We start from the raw sequence: 17,775 nt of genomic DNA, 5'->3' as shown, positions 1-17,775 counted from the left end.
GGATGGTTTCCGGGGGTAACAGAATGGGTAAGGATTCCAGGCGTTCGAGAAAGTGGTTGGTGTCTGATGAAGGATGGGAGACTGCATGTAATGGGTTGAAGGTGTTGATCTACATAGGCAGAGATACGTTCTGTGGGGGCTTGGTAACCAGCTACAATGGGGCGGCCGGGATGATTGGGTTTGTGAATTTTAGGAAGAAGGTAGAAGGTAGGTGTGCGGGGTGTTGGTGGGGTCAGGAGGTTGATGGAGTCAGGTGAAAGGTTTTGTAGGGGCCTAAGGCTTACAATTTAAAAAGAAAAAAAGAGAGGAATTGTCTCATAAGCGAAACAATGGCAAGAGACTGCTACTTGTTGTTACTTACACTGCTGCTTTCTTTGATAATGATCAACAAGAACCAAATAATAGAATGCGTATGATAGAACATGTTCTGAACGAGAGTTTAGCGAAAATATTTCTCCGTTTGAAAATCTTTGCAGGCGCCTGTTTAGTACATTACATTCTGTACAGAAATTAGTCATCTTAGATTTAAAAATCTAGTCAATTGCCGTGCTTCATTTCTGACTGTATCACTATCAGGCATGAGAATAATACGAATATAAACATGACATGATATGTATATTCTTCCGCGTTTGCTGTTGTCTCACTCTAGTTTCTTAGTTTATTAGGCAGACAGGATTTAAATGAGATAGCAGCAAACATGAAAGAATACATGGCAAAATGTTTATATTCGTATTATACTTACGGTGAAGAGAATACTGCATGTGATTCACAATTCATAAAGGTTCCTATTAGCAACCATCTCTTCTTAAAGGTAGGAAAAAATTCAGAGCGTAGAGTTGGCCATATTAACAAACAGTCTTGCCAGTCAGATTTTCGTAGTGCATTGAAATGCTGCGACATTTGAAAATGAACAATATGGAATTTCTATTTACTTCGTTGGATAATGTATGAAAATGCAGTGGTCGAAACTCGAGGCGGAGAAAAAAGCTCGTCTTCCCCATTTTTTTAATTCATTTACTGACGCAGAGGTTTTGGCGCCAGTATTTATCTTCATGCCTGCAAAGCATGCCTCTGTAGCGCTACATATATTCGATGGCAGAAGTTAGTTGTGGCGGCACCTACCAACATCTTTAATAACTTCCACTTACTTTGCACTCGATTCTAAGCCGCAGAAGGTTTTTTGGATTACAAAAACCGGAAAAAAAGTGCGGCTTAGATTCGAGTAAATACGGTATGTTCATTATGATCAATGCATACAGACGGTTGTGTTACAAAAGTGGGCTTAGCTACCATTCTCAAAGTAAATAAAGCAGGAGTCTGTCGAATAGGCAGTTTCAGAACCATGGTTTAAAGTTAAGTCCTTGTAGGTGTTCTTTAAGTTTTAGAAATACAGTAGAGTCCTGTTAATGCAAACTAATTGGGACCAGACCGTGTTCATATTACCAATTTGTTCGGATTAGCCGGAATTACGGTGACGAGTTTCTAGAATGAAGTATACCAAGCAGATAAGTAGGTAACAAATGGGAACAAGTGTGGGAACCATGGCTTACTCTCACTCCTTGCCCTTACTGCCGGGCATTGTTGAGACCTTTGTAGTGTCTGAGGTCAGTGCACAGCCAGTTGGCTCGCAAAGTGCTCGGTTATGTTAGTTATCGATCGCTGGCACTTCTAACAGTTGTATTGTATTCGTTATGGTATAGTGGTGCATTCATTTGTAAACAAAAACATACAACATTAAATCTCGAAGAAAAACGGAATGCTTTGAAGCAGATATACAATGGTGAGAATGTATCTAAACTGGCAATGGAACTGGTTGTTGGTAAAGCAACCATTTGTGATTGGAGGAAGAACCGAATGAAGCTCTAACAGTCCTGTGCAATGTCTTCGGGAAAAACACTCAAAATTCGGGAGACTTTGAAACAGTCCCAATATGATAAAGTGGATGAAGCTCTTTCCTTTGTTTTACGCAAGAAAGAGAAAGGGGGACTTCTTTGAGTGGAGCACTGGTTCAGGAGAAGGCTGTTTACCAGAACAAGTTAATGAATGGTGACAATTCTTTTAGTGCGAGTGGGTACGGGTTGGTTGGACAGATTCATAAAACATCATGGAATCCATCAGCTAACAATTACTGGAGAGATGCAGCGAAAGAATACTTGGGTGAGTTTGAAAAATGATAAGACAGGGTAAGTATTCCACCAACAAATTTATAACGCAGACGAGACTGGCCTTAATTTTAGGGCATTGCCAACAAAAAGCCTGGCATCAAAAGCAGAAGGCCATGCTGCTGGTTTTAAAATGTGCAAAGATCGTGTGGCTTTATTAGTGTGCAGCAACAATGCTGGTAATCACAAGCTGCCTTTAACGCTGACCAGCAAATCTGCTAGGCTCAGAGCTTTTAAAAACTGCAACATGAAGTCCCTGCCTGTATATTATCACAACCCGGAAAAAGCATGGATGGATGGCAAGCTGTTCAAAGAATGGTTTCAGGGCCAGTTTGTTTCCTCTGTTCAATGATTTTCTAAGGAAAATAATTTGTCTCCCCATGCAATCCTTTTAATTGATAACACGCCATCTTACCCCAGGACTGAGGAATTATGTGATGGAGAAATTGTGGTGAAGTTTTTGCTGCTGAATATTACACCACTTCCACAGCCAATGGACAAGGGTGTGCTGCAAACATTAAAACTGATTTACAGAAAACAATTTTTAAGAATGCTGAACCAAGATGATAGCATTCCTTTACAGGACAAAATAAAACAGACTAATGTGAAGGATGTTGTTTATTGGGCCAGTTGAGGCCTTTGAAGAATATTTCAGAAAACGCTCTGAGAAAATCGTGGAGAAAACTGTGGACATCTCTTGAATTTCAGGACAATCTAGTTATTTGGAGCAACAGCCCACTGCTACACCTGCTGATTTGATGTTTGTGAGATGATGGCGAAACTATGCGTCATATAACAGACTGACTTCATTACGCCAAAAAACAATGACTAAGTTTTTGTCATCTAAAAGTAGGGATAAAATGTCTGCTGTATTTTAGTAAGTTTGACAGTTTTTTTTCATTGTTATGCATTGTTTAAACCTAATGTTTTCTTGCCAATTTTCTAATACATGTTTACTGTACTGTGTAAATTAAAATAGTGTGTATGTACAGCAGTTTACTGCACAGTTTTCCTTACTCAGACTAACATTTTTCATATTCGGATTAAACGAACATTCGGATTACTGGGACTCTGCTGTAGATGAAAATCTGTTGAGACCATATCAGAACTGTATGGAGGATGACTGATGACAGATAAAAAAGGGTAAAACTGATTTCTTGTTGGGTTATATCAACTCAAACAATACATAAGCAATATTTATAATTTGTGACAATTATTTTAACAATAAGAAACACTGAGTACTAAACCACTCTTGAAATTATGGACAAAAATCTGAGTGTCTCATAAATGTTATATTTAAAGAAAGTAATAATAATAATAATAATTTCATGGTGAAGGAATACTGATTCCTAATCATGCAGATCAAAACAGAATACCACAGTTAATGTTCTTATTCTCACATTAAATTAGAGAGAGAGAGGGAGAGAGAGAGAGAGAGAGAGAGAGAGAGAGAGAGCAGTTGCTTTCAGTCATATCAAATGACTGGTAGAGCTACTAGCCGCAAAAACTGCAGAGACAACAAAATTTCGTTCATTCCCTACATAAATCCCAGTGAAAACCCTAGCTCAATAATTACTGTCGACTAAGCTCAGCATGACATATTGCAAAACATGGAGCATTAAATCAAGAAACAATTGCTAAATATAGCTTTTATTTTGAAAGTTGCACCAAGAAAGGGCGCTGTTAGATGCTGCTGCAGGGAAAACTAATAAATTACATTTCTAATGGACATGTTCATATAATTTATTTGATCTTTCATATTATCCAAGATCTATTTTTCACAGAAAAAACTCATACTCTTTAAAAATTTTAATGTAGACATAATTCTCAATTCAGCGGAAAGCAGTAATTTTTAAAATAATGCTCACCAAATGTGTCTCTTCTTTTGTTTGATTGGAGCAGTACGTAAAAAAGGTCACAATTCATTAAAGTTATTCTTACAGTAAATTCAAAACTTCTGTGTGAATATTTAAACATTCTTTTCAAGAAAATTCAATTTTCTGTTTCAGTACAAGAAGCAGATTGTATCTACTAGATACAACTGTGAAACAGAAATGCTTTCTAGCAAGTCAAAAATAATACATTTGTAAGGAATATACTTCAGTATATATTCTACAAAGTATAAACCACACTATTAAATTCAAGTTGGCGGGAAAAAAATGAATAGCACACCTCAGGTAGACAGTATATTATTCAGCTTCTCACTCCTTTAATCAAATTCTAGACAGCAACAACCTTAATGCATGTCTTCAAAGAACCAATAAAATTGACATAAATGTTATGTCAACTGGGAACAGAAATTAAGGTACAAGAGATGAAACTTACACAAACCTACTCAACATTATTATTGTGTCACATCAGTTTTTTGTTGATATTTACTTGTACATATGAGGCTGCTACACAAAGTTTTAATGATTGTTTGCTGCTCAATGTCCATACATAACCATCTCAACAGGGAATACAGTACATAACTACAAATATCTGCTGGCATATTTGTGCTACCTGCTACTTCCATTTGTCAGTTTAAAGAGGCATCTACATGGTTCTTGTGTAAAGTTAGCCACCATTTTGCAACTAGGTGCTAATTTTTTCAATGCATGATTTTTCATTTGAAACAAATATTAGTTTTTTTTTCATTACATCTGATGAATAAGGAGCAACAAAAAGGTACATTCAATAGGTTTGACAGTTAATGCTTAAAGTGTTTTTGTAACTGTCACTAATGTTGACAAGAATAATTTAGTAAATAATCAGCAACTACACTGAACTAAAGAATCTATTACACTGCTGAAATGTCACTATTTCACCATTACATATTTCTCAGTGTATTATCAGTCCTTTAGTGACACATGTACTGTATCAGTAAATTATGGATTTCATAATATTGCAAGACAGAAGATACAGTTTATCCACAAATAAATTACCAAAAAGCATAGATTTCCACTTCAATAAAAATACAAACATGTTTTAAAGATTTCTGACAATAATCTTACAGCAGTATGGCAGGAATAAAATGAAAACTATCTTCTAATAAATGTTTATGTAAAAAAAAAAAAGAGTCTGACATTACATTATATGGCCAGTGAGTAAATATTATACAGTGCAGTTCTCTTTAATAAGAATTTTTGGACTGTTGCTGATTTCATTTTCTTTTCATATATATATAAATTTAACATCTGAATTACAACAATCATCTGAGTGATTCCATGACTCTTGCAAGAAGAATGTGTGACAAGTTTTTTCTGCCATTTTCACAAGTAGGCTACTACTGCAAACTGCAGTCACAATAAGTATAAAGGAGAAAAAAACTCTAATTAAGACCAGCAGGTGATAGTTTATTATTCTAAAAAAACCTGAGAAGGGATAAACAAATACAGAACAAATGAGAATTTTTTTCCAAATTTGAAATATAGATTCTGGCTGAATGAATGAAAACTAACAGCTGATAAGCCTTTCCAAAGTAATACAATGAGAACCATAAGGAAGCAAGATAGAGAAATAAATAAATACAAAACGAGGTCATATCTCTTCTTCAACAAATACGGCAGAATACCTCATATGAACATGTATGTCTAGAAGACAAAAATAACAAAATTAATGGAAAAATCACAGAATTTCTAGCATTTATAAAACAGATAGTTTCATTTCCTTAAAAATATCTGACTCATTGTTATGTCTACCTTTGATGAGGCAAGACACAAATTGCTAGAAACAGAAAATTCCATTATTGCACAGCCTTCGACTATTAATTGTAAATAAATACTTTTGCAAACAATAGTTTGTTATCACACAACGGCAAATCACTAGTCCACTAACATCAATATTTACAATTTTATATAATACCCATTCTTTGGGTAAGAGGAATTGCTGGACCAGTCAGACACTGTTATACATAAAAATGGTCTGCCATGGCACTACAACACATTGCAATAAAAATATGAGTGTCTGCTCTTCAGTACAACAATCTGAAGTTAAAAAAGGTGATTTCACAGCACTACTTCTCAAACTATATGTAACTTTAGAGAAGATTATGGGCTACATGAAGTTACTAGTTGATTTAACAATTTAGGGTGTCAACATTTAAAACACTACAAATGAGCAAGGATCAATACATGTTAAAATACAGAATGTGATTGTACTATAGGCATTCTTGATATCCCAATACATAATTACATGAGCAAAATGACGGGTGTCTTAAACCAATTCCAACATTTTTTTTCCCTTTTATATAAAAGTGTATGGAACATATTCCAATTCCATCCACAGTGCACATGCCAGTCTCACTTTGTTTACTTCCATAATACTCTCCTGACACTAGCAGATACTGGACATAGGACCATCAATAAAGCCACAATTCCAAAACCCAGTTTTCTGGGGGAAAGGACATGTGGAAGCCAACAGGGATTCCAGAGTTCATAAGTTAAACTAACATAACATGATTGTCATCATGGCTGGTTCATAGTGAACATAGTGGCACCATTGTTTGCCATACTGTCCAAGATATTGCTCACATAATGTGCAACATCTACTGACTCCTGATCACTTCTGACAATGAACTCATGCTCCAGCAGTTTACTGTACTTTGGACGCTGTGTTTCTTCTTTAATGAGGCTGAAATAAAAAAGTTAAAACAATTCAGTTACATCTTATAGTCTACAAAAACATGTTTCATCAAAACTACACGAGAAAAGTGTTACAATGCACCATAATTCACAAAACAAAACTATGAAATTAATTTAAAATATATTATCACCCACCCCACCTCCCCAAAACACACACACACACACACACACACACACACACACACACACACACACACACACAAATCACAAACTAACAGTAAATAATCAAAATATTACCAAGTATTAACAAAGTTTACAAATTCCATTGTGAAATGATTTCCATTATCATTGGGTGAGAGGCGAGGAGGGTCGCCTTGCACAACTTGATTAAGTTGATCGAAGACTGAGTTCCACTTTGGGTATGGAAAATGACCTGTTGCAACTTCCATGAGAGTAATTCCTAATGACCAGACATCTGAGCGGACATCATAACCACGTGCTCTGTGAGGATCTATCCTCTCTGGCTGTAAAAGCAAACATTCATTTTAGTATGAAACAGGAAATGGAAATCAAAGCAAAGGGTGAACAATATTTAATACAATTTGTTACTATGGTATACTTGCAGACAAAGATTTCACATCATGAATGAAAGTTTAAACACTACTCCTGTTACTTCCAGACATATATTTGTATCTGCATGGACTTATAAGGCATTCATTACATTCAGTCTCACTTGCTACAGGACACAGAGTTTATGACTTACACTAAGATAGACTCCTACTAAAATTTTGATGTGATGTTTATTGACAGGATATCAAAATGCGTGCGTGTCTTTATTGTGTTATACATAGCCCAGTCAAATTAATGTGACCACTTGTAAAAGGACAGAAAAAAACACCTTAAGCATTGTGAAAATGTAGTTAGAGTGTCAATGAGGCTGTGGAAGGTACAAACAGAGATGTGGAGATGTGCCAACTCCAGTGCTGTGCTCAGCTGTGCTAGGCTGCTCTGTTGAGGATCCACAGAGTAAACAACCCAATTGAGGTGGTTCCACAGATTCTCAATTGGATTTATGTCCAGGAAGTTCAATAGCCAGGTGTTCACATAGTGTGAATGTGGTACCAGCACAGCTATACAATTTACTGGAAACAAATGAAAATGTATGTCAGACTGGGACTCGAACCCGGAATTTCCCACTTTACACAAGTGGTCACCTTAATCGCTTTGGCTATCAAAGCATGCTTCATGGACAAAACTAAACTTCCCATAAGTCCCAGTGTCAGCTTCCCTCACTGCTTGCACAATTACATGATTCCTACACAAGGAGGGACATGTTCAGCTTTCTCATCAGGTTGCTTAGGCTTTCGCATGAACCATGTTACACCAGTGTCTGTATTTGACAGTGTCTGTAAAGTTCAATGGACCAAACTTAACAGACACTGTCAAATACAGACAATGTCTTAATGTAAAGTAAAAGAGGGCTAACAGTGGCAGTGAATGGAATACTTTTGATAATTTTAAAAGCTTCTTTGGGATTTTATTGACTTAATTACACTTCACTCATGGACAGGACATGCTTTCAATGGTTCCATAATTAATAAAGCATCAGTTCTCAAAATTAATGTGTTTTATCAATTAAAACCCCCAGCACGACATCTGAAAAATCCTTTACATAAGGGTGATTGATGCTTGATGTGCAATGCTGAATCAGTATACAAATGGTTTCACCCCCTTTTATACAAGTCTCATGCGTTCATCAGAACACATCAAGTGGCTGTTTCCCTTCTCTAACACTAGAATGAGCAAAATGTACTGTCTCTTCAGTGATTGTATGATTTTGAGAGAACTTCAGTTATGTGTTGTAAGGATTCTTTTGGGGATATCTAAAAGGCACAGTTTTAAGCAACACAGATTGTTCAGAACAAAATAGCTTAGCACAGTGACAAATGATGGACAACAAGGGCATTCCCCAATATCATACACACTAACTTTAATGTATTCAGTCACAGTGCATGCAACATTTATTTTATAACCTCACGCGAATAATTTTAGAGCAGTGTTTTTATTAGTATTGCTTTAAAAAAATTCTTTGGCTTGAACTTAATTTTTAGTTCTAAAAGCCCACAAACAAGTCTCACCCACTCCTCCTCCCAACACACACAATCCCCCTGCTACCCACAAAAAAAGAACTGTCAAATATAGTTACATATGCAAAAAAAGGCTAGACAGTTGGTCTGTTGAAATGCTGTAATTTATGGAAGTGAAATTTATCTACATCAAAGAAGGCTGCAAGAAAGGGCTGTATGAAACTGTATGATTTATCTTGTACTTCAAAAGTATGGAAAGGTGATGAAAATTTTCCTTATTAAACGCAAAAGATTATGGTAGTTGGATTGTCTTTCATAAAATTTAGTAAACATAAAGAAAGTAATGAAACCATGTTCTTAATTCTATCATCATCATCCATCCCTCCATCATCCACTCTTGAATAACAACCACCTCCAGACTACTCAATGTATTATTGTCTACAGTCTTACACATTCTATATTGCACTAGCATGTTTACTAATGTTTTCTAGCCTATTTCCACTAGATCATTACCTCTGACTTTTCTTATCTCTTGAGTTCAACAACAGCACAATGAGGAATAATCTCAAGTCATGTTGCACATTTGCTGCTATAGGTAATTATTTTTAAAAGTAGTACATTATTATTTGTGTGATAATTTAATAGTAATTTGGGTGTTTATAGTTTTCATTTTCATTAACTTTAATAGAAATCATAATTATAACACCAATACTAGAATTGCAATCACGAGTAGTTACTGGAATACATGATAAAAATGAGGGAGAAACAAGTGCTGAATTCAAACATTTAGGATCTCTGGACATTAGCAGAATATGATTGAGCAGAGCGTTAAAAGCTGATAATACACCCACGGGAAACAAACCGTTGGACTGAAAAATTACCAATTCGTGACACTGATGTGGGTGTGCCAACTGTAAAAATTGTTAGTTCGCCTAAACAGGTCATTTAAATATGCTAAATCTCATGTTAGTAAATTGTCGAAGTGTGTCTAGCAAGATCCCTGAGTTACTCTCCGAAATAAACAGTAGCAATCCCACTATTGTATTAGGTAGCGAAAGCTGGTTGAAATCAGACACAAATAGCAGTGAAATTTTGAACTCAGATTGGACAATGTTTAGGAAGGATAGGACTGATCCTATGGGAGGTGGTGTGTTCATTGCAGTTAAAAGCTGCTTAAATGCAGTTGAGATCGACACTGGGTTGGACTGTGAAATAGTCTGGATAAAGCTGTCAATCACACAAGGAGTGACCATTGTATTAGGATGTTTTTATAGACCACCAGCATCCGCAACAAATGTCACAGAACGTGTCAGGGAAAGTCTTGAATACATAGGAAATGAATATCCAAATTATCCATTAGTTATAGGTGGAGACTCTAATCTAGCATCCACTGACTGGGAAAATTACACGTTTATCACAGGAGACAGAAGCAATATTTTATCTTCAGATTCTAAAAATAACCTCAAAAAATTTTGGTCATACATAAAATCTATGAACACTATAAATAATTCAACACCTTCTCTTGCTGACAGTACAGGTAATGTAATGGAAGATGATAAACAGAAGGCCGAAATTCTAAACCTAGCTTTCAAAAACTCATTTACGGTAGAGGACTGCAGCACCATTCCCCCTCTCAATTATCGAACAAACACAAGGATGGCTGACATAGTGTTTAGTAAAACAGTTAAGATCCTTAGATGCCAAGAAGGTATCTGGCCCAGACAGTACGCTACAAATATAGCTGCATTGTTATCCATCATCTATCAGAGATCATTGGAACAACGGAAAGTTCGACGAGACTGGAAAAAGACCCAGGTCATAGCTTTCTATAAATAGGGTAGAAAATCGGATGCACATAATTTCCGGCCACTTTCACTGACATCGATTTGTTGTAGAATCATGGTACATATTTTGTGTTCAGACATAATGACCTTTCTAGACTCTGAGAAGCTCATCTGCAGAAACCAGCACTGTTTTAGGAAACAGCGGTCACGCGAGACACGGCTGGCCCTCTTTCTACCTGATATAGAACAGGTTCTAGATACCCGCTCCCAGGTTGATGCCATATTTCTCGAAAGGCATTCGACTCGATTCCGCACTGTCACTTACTCCAAAAAGGAGTGTGCCCTCCGCTACACGCCGCTTGGCTAGTGGAGTATATGTGTAGATGTTGATTTTAACATACAGAAAAGCCAGAAAAAAGCACAGAGGTTATGAAACAGATGCACCAAGATACATACAGGATGATACCACAAATCATGTCAGGGCAGAAAGAGACAGAAAAAATGTAAACAAGATAAGAAGGCTACAAACAAATGGGGGAGGAGGTAGTAACAAATAGTTACTGACAAATGCTAGATCAGCTAGTTAAAAATTAACAGAAAAATGACTGCAGCATTAGATATGAAAAGTTAGATTACAACTAAATTAAGACAAAATTGGATAATGAGTGAATTAAAAACAATCCAGGAATCAGAAGTAGCAGTAGCAGAACTCTCAAAAATATATGGGTACTTGAGAAATTTTCAAGTCTAAATCATGACCTAAAGAGAATTAAGAAGAACACACAAAAATCATCAAAAAGCAAAAACATGCGAGATATTCAGAGAAAGGTAAATGTGTTCAAGTTTATGTTGAGAAAGTGCACAGGAACTGCAAAGCCACTGTCAAATCGGGCATCATCAGCTACTACAGAACACACATTACAGAACACAAAAAAGTATGGCAAATGTAGTACAGTAGTATCTCCAGAAAAAGATACAGCAGTTGAGCCCTAAGCTCACTGCATAAAGTCCAACTAACACAATTTAATATTAAAGTAAATTTTAATACACTTATTCTAAAGTGGTATCAATATAATGGAAGGAAACATTCCACATTTAACGCCATTATTTCTTCGTCAAACAATTGTTAGGTGGATGGATATGTGCGTGTGTGCGAGTGTATACCTGTCCTTTTTTCCCCCTAAGGTAAGTCTTTCCGCTCCCGGGATTGGAATGACTCCTTACCCTCTCCCTTAAAACCCACTTCCTTTCGTATTCCCCTCTCCTTCCCTCTTTCCTGATGAGGCAACAGTTTGTTGCGAAAGCTTGAATTTTGTGTGTATGTTTGTGTTTGTTTGTGTGTCTATCGACCTGCCAGCGCTTTTGTTCGGTAAGTCACCTCATCTTTGTTTTTATATATAATTATACTAAAGTGGAATATACACTTACTAGCATTTTTGCGTGGTTTTACTGTCTCATGCCAAGCACATGCATCAATGCAAAACATGTCTGTTTTGTGATTAAGTATTTGAAAGGAAAGGCTGCAAACTGGGACAGTGGGTTACCCACAGTTGGAAATGAGAATCTTGATCTCATCACTTGAAAAGCAACACAATATCGAAAAAATCGACCTTGGCACAGCAGAGTATGGGAAAAGAAAAATACCAACAAGATGCACATGCAAATATTTTAGTACTAGGTTACAAGAGTATGTACGAAAACAGACTTGGCAAGAATGATCACTGAATTGCTAAATGTTGTTAGATTTGAAACAGGAGAGTACTAGAACCAAACCAAATAAAATGATAAAAGGCATGGAAAACAGATAGTACAATTAGAGAAGAATATCAGCCATGATTAAAAGACACAATAGGAGGAGCTAGCATAAAACCTAGTAAATGTTGCTATAAATGAAATTATATGACGAAATGATATTGGCCAGGAGATCCCATCTGAGGTCGCTTGACTGCCTGGTGTGAGTATTTGTATCTGATCCAATTGGGCACTTGCATATCTTTGTGATGAAGATGAGACGAAATGATGAGGACAACACCAACACTGAGTCCCCGAGCAAAGGAAATCTCTGACACGGCCAGGAAACTAAGATTAATGATATTAAGCTATAAATTTTACTAAATTCTTGCAATGAAGTTTGCGTAAACTCTGACAGAATGTACGAAGAACTTCTGAAAGCTGATGACAATATTCCAAGTTTTAGTATATGCACTTAGTGCTAGCCACACACACGTAAAATGCACAGAAGAGCCAAAGTAACTGGTAAACCTGCCTAATATTGTGTAGGGCCCCCGCGAGCAAGCAGAAGTGCCACAACACGAGGTAGTGTGGACTCGACTAATGTCTGAAGTAGTGCTTGAGGGAACTGACACCATGAATCCTGCAGGGCTGTCCATAAATCTGTAAGAGTACGAGGGGGTGGAGATCTCTTCTGAACAGGACGTTGTAAAGCATCCCAGATATGCCCAATAATGTTCATGTCTGGAGAGTTTGGTCCCTAGCAAACATGTTTAAACTCAGAAGAGTGTTCCTGGAACCACCCTGTAGCAATTCTGGATGTGTGGGGTGTCGCACTGTCCTGCTGAAATTTCTCAAAGTCCATTGGAATGCACAATAGCCATGAATGGATGCAAGTGATCAGACAAGATGTTTTAATTTTGTGTCATCTTTCAGAGTTGCATCTAAGCGTATCAGGGGTCCCATATCACTCCAACTGCACATGCCCCACACCATTACAGAGCCTCCAACAGCTTCAACAGTCCCTTCTGACATGCAGGGTGCACGGGTTCATGAGGTTGTCTCCATACCCGTACATGTCCATCCACTCGATACAATATGAAATGAGACTCGTCCGACCAGGCAACATGTTACTATCATCAACAGTCCAATGTCAGTGTCGACGGGCCCATGCGAGGTATAAAGCTTTGTGTTGTGCAGTCATCAATGGTACACAAGTGGGCCTTCGGCTCCGAATGCCCATATCAATGATGTTTCATTGAATGGTTCACAAGCTGATACTTGTTGATGGCCCAGCATTGAAATCTGCAGCAATTTGCAGAAGGGTTGCACTTATGTAACGTTGAATGATTCTCTTCAATCGTCATCGGTCCCGTTCTTGCAAGATCTTTTTCCGACGGCAGCGATTTGGAGATTTGAAGTTTTATTGATTCCTGATATTCACAGTACACTCGTGAAATGTTCGTACGGGAATATCCCCACTTCATCGGTACCTCGGTGATGCTGTGTCCCATCACTGTGTGCCGACTATAACAACACATTCAAACTTTCTTAAATCTTAATAACCTGCCATTGTAGCAGCAGTAAACGATCTAAAAACTGAGCCAGACACTTGCTTTTATAGGTGTTGCCAAAAGCAGCACTGTGTTCTGCCTCTTTACATCTCTCTGTATTTGAATAGTATACCAGTTTTTTGGCACTTTAATGTATTAGGCACTGTTAGATTTACAGACTGATGAAAGAAGGTATTCAGGGGCAATGTTGGTTGTATATAATTGACAGGAATATATAAAAAGAGTCAACTGGAAGGTTAAGTATAATGTGGCAATTGACTTTAGAATTAATAAATCCAGATTTGCAAAAATGATTTGTTTCAAGCAAATAAATTTAAAGTAAAGATAATAATGGACAGTGAAAAAGGGTTCACCGGTATGTAGCAGACAATGGCTGAGGATGAATATAAAGTTGAAAAGTAAAGAGTGTCAGAAATTCTAGTCACACAAAATGCTGTATCAAGGAAGAAGAAACCAAGCTGTCACAGAGAACCAAAAAAAATATAGCAAAAGGTGAAATAAATCAAAAGTTTGGATCAAGAAATTAAAGGTGATTTGGCTGCAGTGGTATAAAATATGAAGATGTACGAGGGCCGTTCAGAAAGTAACCTCCGGTTGATTTAAAAAAATACACCAAGTTAAACAAAAATATTTTAATATATACATCTTACAACTACATCTTTGCACTATTTTTCTACACAGTCTCCATAGCGATTGAGGCACTTATCGTATCTCTTCACAAGCTTTGAAATTCCTTCTGCATAAAAATCACCCGCTTGTGCCTGGAGCCATCCTGTGACCGCATCTTTGAGCTCTTCGTCGTCATCAAACCGCTGTGACCCGAGCCATTTCTTCAAATGCATGAAGAGGTGATAATCACTTGGCGCCAGGTCTGGGCTGTAAGGTGGATGGTTGATAACGTCCCACTTGAAGGACTCAAGAAGGGCCGTTGTTCTGCGAGCAGAGTGAGGACGGGCGTTATCGTGCAAAAAAACGATACCGGAAGTCAGCATACCACGGCGTTTGTTCTTTATAGCCCGTCGTAACTTTTTTATTGTTTCACAGTACACGTCTTGATTAATGGTCGTACCACGTTCCATGAATTCTACCAACAACACCCCTTTGGCATCCCAAAACACCGTTGCCATCAGTTTTCTGGCAGAAAAATCTTGCGAGGCTTTTCTTGGTTTGGTAGGCGAATTTGAATGTGCCCACATCTTTGATTGTTCTTTTGTCTCAGGGTTCACGTACTTAATCCAGGTTTCGTCACTGGTCATGATTCTGTTTAACAATGGTTCTCCTTCGTCCTCATAACGTGACAGAAAGTCTAATGCAGAGGCCATTCTTTGAGTTTTGTGGTGGTGGGTAAGAATTTTGGGCACCCATCGTGCACAGAACTTACGGTAACCCAATCTTGCTGTCACTATCTCGTACAAGAGAGTCTTAGAAATCTGTGGAAAACCAGTAGACAACTCCGACATTGAGAAACGTCGATTTTCACGAACTTTTGCATCAACTGTCTGAACGAGTTCGTCAGTCACCAATGATGGTCTACCACTCCTCTCTTCATCATGAACGTTTTCTCGTCCACTTTTAAATAAACGTACCCATTCACGGACAACTCGTTCGCTCATAACTCTTGGTCCGTACACGGCACAAAGCTCACGATGAATAGCTGCTGCAGAATATCCTTTGGCTGTAAAAAACCTTATGACAGCACGCACTTCACATTTGGCGGGGTTTTCTATTGCAGCACACATTTCAAACTGCCACAAAAACTAAACTAGCGCAGGTACGACGTTCACTCAACCACGGCTTGATGCCGACTGACCTGTTGAGTGCGTGAACGCACAGATGGCGTCGCTACTCCCCCCACAACCCGCACTGTGACCAATCAGAGGTTACTTTCTGAACCGCCCTCATATTTTTGAAACAGCCGGATGTTATTAGCACTCGAGCAGGTGTGTCTATGTATAAAGTGCACCAACCACAAATGACGTTATCTTGTACTGTTCCATTGTTGTTTTTCAACTGTGGGCCCATATCTACTTTTTCTTCATTGTTGCACCTTACACTATGCTAAGTTATGTTGTCGTATGTTCAAGAGTGTGGTAGTAATATAAAATAAACAGCGAGTTAGGTGAGAAAAAAAAATTTACGGCCCATGCAAGAAAACGACCCAGATTATGAACTATCAGCATAATCCCACAATGAGGCAATCGTCTACAAGATAATTAGCAACTGAGAAGCAGTCAGCTGAGATCTGATGATATTTCGCAGTGTACTGCTTTCAGTGGGTCATTACTGTGGGGTGATACTTGTAAATGGCAACAGAATGATACAATGGAAGTTTATTTTATTTTATCACTATTTAATTAACCAGTGACTTCACTCATATAATGTAAGTTTATTTTATAGTCACTAAATTAAACTAACACTAAACTGTGATATTGCTCATACATGATTACCTTGGTACCATAAACAGAGCTATTCTTGACATATGTACAAAGTATGCTGTGTGCCTGCTCATGTTACAGAAAACAGCACACCCACTCAAAGGATAAAGGACTGCCATGTAAAATACAGGGTGGCAAAGGAAAAGTGGCCTTGAGTATGGACTGCTCGCCAATTCCAAGCAAATTGTTGCCCGCCATGAGCAGGTACAACAACACATAGGTAAACATGTAGTAATAAGATTGTAATGAAATAACAAATAAGCTACTGCAAGCAACAGCTTCAAAACAATAGACGACAACTGACAGGCATCAATGAGTAGCCTAGTACTTGTGGTCGGTTTTTCATGTACCACCCTGTAGAAATAAAGGAACATCAGTTGTACATAGTGCCCATTTTCCTGACAAAAAAGAAGAAAGCACTGGACATGAAATTTCAAAGGATGTTTTTATGGTGTGTAACAGAACAGTTCTTGATACATTAAATTTCAGGAGTGCAGCTTCAGTTTGTTGGCTCACTCCAAAGACAGCTGAAAGGTACATAGCCGAAATAGTAGAAGAAGAATTAAGAGTTTACTTGGCTTTAATCCCAAAATTTAAAAGATCAGGGTATTACACTGCAAAAACATGAAGATAAACAACAGTTTTTGTTTGTTATTGATGTGAAGACTGGTGAGATATGATCTATGTTGAATACACTGAAACTGATTCAGGCTTTATAGCCTAAAAGCCTGATTATATACACTGATGAGCCAAAGCATTATGACTACCACCAACCATTTAGACTGCATGCTGTCTGGTAATGTGTTAGGTATGTGAAATGAAAGGAAAGTATGTAAGCGGAGCAGAGACAAATGGGGAATCATTCCAGTGACAATGCAGGCCACAAATGAGGAAATCCACTGATAAAAGGCAGACTGTCATGGCCTGGAGTGCGGGAATTAGGATCCTGGAAAAAGCGAAGCTAATCGGCTGATTGTGTCCTAATGTTGTGGACACCTGTGGAATGTATTTGAAGGACAGTGAAGTCAGGAGAGGCGACAGTGTTGTGTGAAATGTTATCAAACTGTGTGACCAGAACCACACGCCTCGCTGAGGTGGGGCCCCTTGTAGGCCTCAACATTACAGAAAGCTGTACTGTATGTGTAACCAAAATGGTGAGATATCTGTGGACCTGCCAACCATATATGTGGTTCTTGAAGAGTGGCAGCAGACTTTTCAGTAGTTGCAGGTCGACAGTCTGATCTGGTCTTGTAACATCAACCATCATGGCCTTGTTGTGCTGATACTATGAATGGCTGAAAGCAAGGGAAACTACAATCATTCTTTTTCCCAAGGGCATGCAGTTCTTGTGTGTAGTTAAATGATCCCATCATCTTGGCTACAATATTCCAGAGGTAATATAATCTCCCCATTCAACCCATTCAAATCTCTGGACAGGGA

General features: G+C 37.9%; 1 protein-coding gene across 4 annotated transcripts in view; it reads right to left on the bottom strand.

Moving 5' to 3' along the window:
• Positions 1 to 3,595: 3,595 nt before the first annotated feature.
• The window catches only part of LOC124777540 (dual specificity mitogen-activated protein kinase kinase 4-like), a 135,342-nt gene continuing 121,162 nt past the window's right edge, over positions 3,596 to 17,775 (bottom strand). For 3 of the 4 annotated variants that reach the window (XM_047252993.1, XM_047252995.1, XM_047252994.1), the window contains 2 exons: positions 7,022 to 7,248; positions 3,597 to 6,773 (listed from right to left, as the gene is read on the bottom strand). In XM_047252993.1, the coding sequence (XP_047108949.1) occupies positions 6,608 to 6,773; positions 7,022 to 7,248 (393 nt within the window). In that variant the 3' untranslated portion in view covers positions 3,597 to 6,607. Of the gene's footprint in view, positions 6,774 to 7,021; positions 7,249 to 17,775 lie in introns of all 4 variants that reach the window. The other variant, XM_047252996.1, reaches the window with a different exon arrangement.

This window comes from Schistocerca piceifrons, chromosome 2 (assembly GCF_021461385.2).
Source record: "Schistocerca piceifrons isolate TAMUIC-IGC-003096 chromosome 2, iqSchPice1.1, whole genome shotgun sequence".
In the NCBI taxonomy this organism is placed as follows: domain Eukaryota; kingdom Metazoa; phylum Arthropoda; class Insecta; order Orthoptera; family Acrididae; genus Schistocerca; species Schistocerca piceifrons.
The sequence above is the reverse complement of the archived record's forward strand: the minus strand, read 5'-3'. Positions and strand labels throughout refer to the sequence as shown.